This window comes from Sinocyclocheilus grahami, unplaced genomic scaffold, assembly GCF_001515645.1.
Source record: "Sinocyclocheilus grahami isolate Dianchi unplaced genomic scaffold, SAMN03320097.WGS_v1.1 scaffold145.1, whole genome shotgun sequence".
NCBI lineage: Eukaryota > Metazoa > Chordata > Actinopteri > Cypriniformes > Cyprinidae > Sinocyclocheilus > Sinocyclocheilus grahami.
The window spans coordinates 98,593-106,854 of record NW_015505324.1 but is presented as its reverse complement, the minus strand read 5'-3'; the positions used below and the strand labels follow the sequence as shown (position 1 = coordinate 106,854).

The following is an 8,262-nucleotide window of genomic DNA, read 5'->3' as shown; positions in this document are numbered from 1 at the left end:
TCGAGCCAGAGTGGGATGAGGAGCTACGCAGATCGCTGTCCTGTTCTGTCTCAATAACGTCGACTGCAGAACTGAGAACACGATCATTTACAGGCTGCATCGTCAAGATGCATATCGAGGACGAATCAGACCGGCGTTGGTGATGAAATAGTCCCCAGACTCAGTCCTCTCTACGTTCAGCACAATGAGCTGTTCATTTCCAGCGCCCGCGGGGGATTTGATAGAGCAATGGTGCGCCAGTCCCGGACTCATGGTGAGTGTGTCTATTAGGAAAAATCTGCTTTTCGGGCTCCGCATCTTTTGTGGCAACTAACAATTGAAGTGCTTCGCCATTTAATTTAGTTGTTTGAATGAATTAAGCCCCTGTTATTAACTATTTATCGATATAATTATTTTATGACTTATTCTATTGTATATTTAAGTGCGCTAGTTGATTAATTATTGTAATGTTTTACAAACTGCATGCATGCATCAACGGGAAAAAACAGGTTGAGAAATGCACCAGATTCTAAAAACGACTCTAAGCAATTGGGAATCATAGTTTAGTTTGTTTTGTGTAATTAAGTCAGCTTCGTGGTATTTTTAACTGCTTGTTGTATTCCCATTTCACGCAGGTTTAATCTTAATTTGGCATCCGTCGTAAACACAAGATGAACAGCATACGGTACAAAGCAGCGACTGTCAGGTGGTGGAGCTATTCTGAAGCGCGCTGTGACCACGCACGTATGTGCCGCGTGCGGATACTGCTGCTGGGCTTGTGCGTGCTGGTGGCGATTACATTAACACTGGCAGTATCACTGTCTAAACACCAAACGGTAGATTATGATTTTCCTCCCAAACCTCCCGACCTATTCAAAGACAAGGTAAGAGGACTGCAGACATTCAGTTTATAATGTCACTTCTTTTCATGTAAACATTTGGGTCATTTGTTGATGTGTTTTTATTATTATCATTATTATGGACCCTTTTCACAAACCGTTTAACGGTCATCAGCATCGTAAATCCTCGAAAGTTTTTTATATTTGCGCTTTAAAAAAAATTATGTACATTTATAACACTATTTCTTTTGTATTATATCACCTTTGCAGCAAATTACAAAAAAAACAGTTAACGCTAATGCGAGGGTGTTTCTAATGCAGCGTCTATGGGAGGGACGGTAAATTGGACATCGTTCTCTCTTCTGACTGCCGTTATCAGTCTCTCTCAATTTTTTTCCTATTATTGAAACTCATGAAAACACTATCGTGGAGTTTTTCTTTTGCTATTTGAGCAAATGGGAATGCAAAAATATATATATTTGTGGTACTCTCCCATTCCCTGCTCTTCAAGTTAACCCAACTATGACGACTTCCGCTGCTGAGAAACCCGGAAATGTGAAAAAGGCCCATTATTATTATTATTATTATTATTATTATTATTTGAGCTTTTCCCAAGCATTGTGTGGTGCAAGATGGTCATTAGCTGGTCCTTTGGTGTTTGACTAGCTATCAAGTTCCAAAAATAGTATAACCAGCTGGTTTGTTGCTGGTCCTAGGTTGGACTAGCTAATAATCACCTTAAAAAACACTCTTAAAAAGTAAGGTTTTTTTATTAGCATGCATGGTTCCATGAAAAAAATTTAACATCCATGGAACCTTTCTATTCCACAATAGGTTCTTTATAGTAGAAAAGGGTTGTTTAGATTAAAATGTTCTTCACTCTAAGAAAAAAAAAACTGGTTCTTTTAGGAGCTGTTTATTTAAAGATTCTTAGTTTGGGGAACCCAAAATTGCTCTTCTATGGCATCACTGTGAAAACCCTTATTTTTTAAGGATGTAGATCATCTAGAAAATGGTTACCACAATCAAAATCCCAGATTTTCCAATGTAGTTTTGTTGCAATTTTACATGCATACAAATAATGATGATTTTCCTTATTCGCCTTCCACATGTTTACCGTCTTTAACCTTTCACAGCTGAATCACCAGCCAGGTAAACCCACTGTTGCCCAAGTAAAGCGGCTTGTCTCGCAGGTGAATCGGGAAAGACTGTGGTATTCCCATCTGCGACCTATTCTCACTGAACGCCAGCCAGGAAGTCGTGGGAGTCAGGCTGTTCGAAAAGTAAGACACAATTGATTTAGTACTATCAGCCTGGTTTTTAGTTCAATTAAATCTCAGATCTTACTAAATATGCTATAATCTGATGTCTCATTTATTCTGTGTTCCTAGCACATCTTTTCTAAACTGGATTCTCTTTCGGCGGGCTGGTCTGTAGAAGTGGATTCCTTCATCTCCGAAACCCCTCATGGCCCTGTTAGCTTCTCTAATGTCCTGGCCGTGTTAGACCCAATGGCTCCTCGCCGATTGCTTCTGGCTTGTCACTATGACTCCAAATTCATACCTTCAGATCCTAGTGACCCACAGAAGGTGTTTGTGGGTGCCAGTGATTCAGCTGTGCCTTGTGCTATGATGCTGGAACTGGTCACAGCTTTGGATCCACACCTCAAAAAGCACAAGCAGCTGGTAAGACAAAGTGTTACATCTCACTTTCAAGAAAACTGTTTTCATAGGTCATTCATTTAACAACTAAATTTGGAGACATATAGCATGTACTAGCTCATAAATACACTCTGTCCTGAGATGAAGAGAGTGGTGCACGTCTCTGAGGGGGTCACTTAAGCTTTTTCCAGACTTGTGAACCACAGTGCTGTAGAATTCAGAGTCAGTTCTGTTGTTTAACTTGTAATAGAGCCAAGAGCTACAAAACACTGCATGACCGGAAGGGATTTTGATAAGAAAAGAAGATCCTCACAATCTACATACAGTTGCAGGTGTAGAATATGTAGAACACAAGATTTCTTGAGTTTCAAGATTTTCTCATCCTTGGGGACATACAATTTATTTATTTATTTTTTTGCACACTTCAGTATAATAATGAAGCATCTTCCTGTGCAGGCCAGGTGGTAGGAAGATGGCCATGATTTTAAATGAATCTAAATCCTTAGTAAACAGAATCCCGCAGCAACAAGGATTGGAATAATTGATTTTTGAAAAATCTGATTGGCTGTTCAGATTAACAGAGCAGATTTTTTTTGTGAAGGTTTCCAGGGTGACATTGCAGTTGGTCTTCTTTGATGGAGGAGAAGCTTTTGAGCAGTGGTCTCAGACAGACTCACTATATGGTTCACGGCACCTCGCAGACTCCATGTCCCGCATTCCTCACCCGCCGGGTTCTGAACAATCCACACTGCTGAATGCTGTGGTAAATCAGGATGCTTGTGTATGTGTGTGTGTGTACATTTGTTTTTAAAGGGATAGTTCACCCAAAAATGAAAATGTTGTCATCATTTACTAAAGTCGTGTCTGTTCAAACCTGTATGACTTTCTGTTTGTGGAACACACTTTTGAAAAGTGTTTTTTTGTCCTTACAATGAAAGTCAATGGGGTCCAAAATGGACTTTCATTGTATAGACCAAAACATTCTTCAAAATATCTGTTATGTTCTACAGAAGACAGAAAGTCAAATAGGTTTGGAACAACATAAGGGTGAGTAAATGCTGACAGATCTTTTGTTTTGGTTAAACTATCCCTTTAAGTATCTATGAGTATTAAATATATGAATACATTGAGTTGAAACTGATATTTGCAGGATCTACTTGTTCTTTTGGACCTTATTGGTGCACCTGATCCCATGTTTGTGAATCACTTTGAGAACACAGCTCGCTGGTTTGACCGCCTTATCGCTGCTGGTAAGACTGATTTGACTTTCTATTAATACTAAGGTATCCTGGTTAATCATTAATGGCCATAAAGACTCTTAAAACTAATGTTTGATCTGTAGTGGCATAAATTAGAGTAGACAAACTACCAGCCACGCACTTACTATCAAGGAAATACCATCTACTGAGTTGTCTATGTCTACAGTATTTGCAGCGTTTGAAATTAACCCCCATCAACTCGCCATATACGGTTGAAAATCACATATGAACTCACTAGCCAATTTGGCAGATTATGATTAATAATTATTACTTCCTACCAGCAGGAGAATGGGTTGGCTTTTTTTTTTCAATGGATGTCAGTAGAGGAGAGGATTCAATATTCTGACTTTTGTAAAGAAACAGCTGATTGCTGATTGAGATTTAACTGCCTGTCCAGTGTCCACTAATCTTTAATGTGTTCACCATTAAAGATTAATTGTGGAGTGAGCTATATTTGGAAATCAATAATCATAATGAAATGCTGTTTTAAAAGAGAAATCACTGATGTTTTTGTATTTGTATTTTATTTTTTATGGTATCTGCGAACAATGATTGACTGTATTAAAAACTGAAAGTAATTGAATGATTCAGAATAAGATTTAATAAGAAATATATTTAAATATAAGATGTGAGTTTGATAATCTGGTTTATTTCTGATATTTTTGTTTTGGCTAGCGATAGTTCTTCTAAATGGTTGGTAACTTAAACATTTAGTAGCAAAATTGGCTGGCGAGTGAAGAAGTTCACTTCAAAACCTGTATGTGAGGAGGAAAACATTATCAATGAAGTGAAAGTGAAGTGATTAATAAATAATATTTAAAAAGATTTAATATGATTATGAATTATAGTCCTTGATTGTTATGAAAATTATAATTATATGGCCTAGACACAGACCCAATGATAGGTAGTTTATATCCACCCTCTGATCCCTCTAATTATATTTCTGCATTTTATAAGAGAAGAGACTTCATAATTTGGGGCTCCTGTCTTCCCATCCCAAAGAGCAAACTTATTTCATGAAGGATATTAATATGGGGCCAGTTGAAGATGATCATATTCCTTTCCTTCAGAGAGGTAAGAGCATAGATCAATTTGACAAGCAGAAATATGTATACATACACACACACACACACATATGTGTGTAACAATATTGCCGTTCTTATTCTTGTTCTGATTTGTTCTTTCTCTCGTTGACTGCAGGAGTTCCAGTGCTGCACATAATCGCTACGCCATTCCCTTCCTTTCTGCACACGTTGGATGACACAGCAGACAAGGTTCACAGTCACACTGTGGAGAATCTCACCAAAGTCCTTGTGGTATTCCTGGCTGAATATCTGCGGCTCTAGGATGCTATAATATTACATCCAATCACATCCGTCGTGGATTGGTCTATACCTCAGCTGCACTGCTTTAGGATATCTGATATCAGTGACTGTTCTCAGAGATGCAGAAAGTACTGTATGTTCTCAGGCTGCCATCCTTTATCCTGACATACGCTTACCTTTTGACTTTCTGACATGTTAGTCAATCGGTATGGTGCCTTCAGATAGTTTTGTTATCTAGTAATGCACTGTATAGACAAAATATAATATTATTATCTGTGCCAAAAAAGTTTACATAAGCTTATTCATCTATTCAATAACTGCAATAAAATCAATAGAATGCAAAGTAGATACTTCAAGCTCAGGAATGGATGTGAACCTGATGCTATATAAGAGATTATTAAACTATGCACTACAATGAAGCTCTATAAAATGCTCACAATAATTTAATCTCACAATAATTTTCTCAAATGAGCAGTCTGTAATCTCTAGTAGCTTAACGTACAATCATACGTTAGTCTAGACCAGGGATCCTCAAATCTGGCCCACGAGATCCACTTTCCTACAGAGTTTAGCGCTAACCCTAATCGAACACACCTGAGTAAGCTAATCAATGTCTTCAGGATCATTAGAAAATCACAGGTAGCTGAGTTTGATCAGGGTTGGAGCTAAACTCTGCAGCGCATTGGCCCTCCAGGGCAAGATTTAAGGAACCCTGGTCTAGATCGTGTAATTTTCAGAGATCGAAACTCACACTTAAGTGGCAAAAAATTCTGACTTGAGACTTCACCAGACTGGTAAACAAAGTGACTTGAGACTTTTTCCAAATTAGAAACTCTTTAGACATTTTTTTCTCTCAGAATAATACTTTTTTTTTTTTTTTAGATAAAAAGTAAAGTAAAACCCAATATACTTTCTATACTCTCAAAAATGTGTTTGAAAAGTATAATATATAAGGAATGTTTTAAAAAAGGAATTTAAAACTTGACTTGAACTCATAAAAAAGGACCTAGACTTGAGTCTTCACTTAAATTTGACCTTGAAAGACCTTTTGACTTGTCTGAAAAGACTTGCATCAGTGACTTGAATATGCTCATATATTTGTTTTGTATTGTAATACTGAATATTTTTCCGTTGCAGATATGATATGGACGGCTTTTATTGTCTAAATAAAGGAGGAACATTGAGGCTTGTCGGCCTTGTCTTGTGTGTTGCTATACAGCCTGGCCACTAGGTGACAGTGTATCAGGCGCTTACAGCGTTTCATGGCGTCTGCACCAGTTAGGACACACACAGGACAGGTCAGAGGTCATATCGGGAACTTACAGTTTATACATGACTCTGCTGTCATTGTGAAGACATTTTTGACTTGGAATAAATAATAAACAGCTATGATGAGTCTGGGTGTTATAACAGTTACCAATGACATCTCGCGCTGATGAGGTAAGGTGTTGCTGTCATTATTTTTTTTACAGCCATGTGTTTTATGTGTTACAATCATGTAATAAGGATGCTTGATGTGAAATTTCAGGCAGTTTTAGCAGTGTCCAGTAGTGTGACATGCTGTAAATCCAAAACTATTTTAAACATCAGATTTTTCAAGTACATAGAAAAACGCGGCATGACCATTTAGGATTTAGATAAACATTTCTACGAATGTACATTAAAAAAAGGCTAATAGATATCATACATGCATGTGGTATTTTGAATATCTCTTTTTATTGCTCCATAAATCATTAAATACTGCCAACAGCCAAAAATGAAATACATTTTTCTTCATGTTTTAGGAATAATATGTTTTATATATCATTTGAATGATATATGAATACTTCAGAATACTGACAGGAATAAAACTGGAAAGTCTGGTCTATGTAAGTGGTATTAAAGTAGAGATTTGCAATATTTCGATTTTTTTTGCACCCTCAGATTCCAGATTTTCAAATACCAATAGCCAAATATCGTCGTATCCTAACAAACCATACATCAATGGAAAGCGCATCTATCCAGCTTTCAGATGATGTATAAATCTCAATTTTGAAAAATTGACCCTTATGACTGGTTTTGTGCTCCTGGGTCACATATTGTTTTCTGGAAAATCACCTCAATGGCTTCAGTTATTTAAATGGAAAGACCAATGAGACTTTCACTCTTCTCAGGGAAACTTGCAACATGAAGTGTTTTGGGAGTTGAAGCTAGATAAGTTGAACTCATTCAAGTTTAAATGTTATTTATGCACATTAAATGGCAGACCCATTTGTTTGCTGTTATATGAGTATTCTCATTTTTTAAGTGTGTCTAGATGTATTATGTACTGTTAGAGTTGATATAATGCAGTGTTTTAAAGATAATATCTGTTGGCACAACACTTCTGAAATGATTCAACACAACTATACTAATTGTTTTTTTGCTGTAATGCCTCTGTCCTGTTGAAATAATAGTCGATGTTGCCAGTTTTATTACTGTCTTTTAGTTCACAATGTGGTAAAATTATAAAAGTAGAAAATATTATGATGTCTAATAATGTAAAGCTTGAGAATTGTCCTAGTGCTTAAATGGTTGGACAATGCATTCATCTATTGTAAAAATAATCAAAAAAATAAATAAATCAAAAAAGTCATAATAGAATTTTAAGTCTGAATGTAAAGTTATACCCTATAGCAAAATGGTTATGTTCACCCAGAAGATTTACTCATCTTCATATTTTTTCCAAACCGAAGAACAGGACTAGAAATGTTAGGTAGAATGGCATCCACAGTCACCATCTACAGTCATGGCCAAAAGTTTTGGCTGTGACATAAATTTTGTGTTTTGCAAAGTTTGCTGCTTAAGCTGTTGTGGTGTTCATTCACATTGTTTCTAGATCATTGTGTAGAGTGATCAGATGCATTTGAAATAATTGCTAAAAGCTTCATTGGCCAAAAAATTAATTTTTCACACAAAAAAAAAAACTTCACTGTTTTTTTTATCCTGACACAAAATGACTAGCTAACATTAATTGACTAATCATATCAGCAGTACATGTGAAAGTGTGAATGAGTATTAGTCAGGTTAATCCCTACCATATTAATTAGATTGTAAGAGCAAACTGATTGCTATAAAAGGAGGGACGAAGCACTTCCAATCATTGTGTTCTTGTTAGCAATGGTTACCTCCAAAGAAACACGTGCAGCCATCATCGCTTTGCATCAAAATGGCCTCACAT

The 8,262-nt window shown here is 36.6% G+C and overlaps 1 protein-coding gene across 1 annotated transcript; it reads left to right on the top strand.

Annotated features, from left to right (window-relative positions):
• On the top strand, positions 1-6,510 carry LOC107591735 (glutaminyl-peptide cyclotransferase-like). The gene is made up of 9 exons (XM_016280969.1): positions 1-253; positions 615-863; positions 1,955-2,101; positions 2,210-2,503; positions 3,081-3,242; positions 3,630-3,729; positions 4,696-4,812; positions 4,939-5,857; positions 6,201-6,510. Exons 2-8 carry the CDS (start codon positions 651-653, stop codon positions 5,082-5,084), a joined length of 1,179 nt encoding a protein of 392 aa, XP_016136455.1. The 5' UTR covers positions 1-253; positions 615-650; the 3' UTR covers positions 5,085-5,857; positions 6,201-6,510.
• The last annotated feature ends 1,752 nt before the right edge of the window (positions 6,511-8,262 follow it).

What these genes read in the sequence shown, in the direction of transcription:
- LOC107591735 (XM_016280969.1), top strand. Translation starts at nt 651, where the DNA reads ATGAACAGCATACGGTACAAAGCAGCGACTGTCAGGTGGTGGAGCTAT. An exon ending in CCACACTGCTGAATGCTGTG is followed by an intron (nt 3,243 to 3,629) that starts GTAAATCAGGAT and finishes TGATATTTGCAG; the next exon opens with GATCTACTTGTTCTTTTGGA. An exon ending in TATTCCTTTCCTTCAGAGAG is followed by an intron (nt 4,813 to 4,938) that starts GTAAGAGCATAG and finishes CGTTGACTGCAG; the next exon opens with GAGTTCCAGTGCTGCACATA.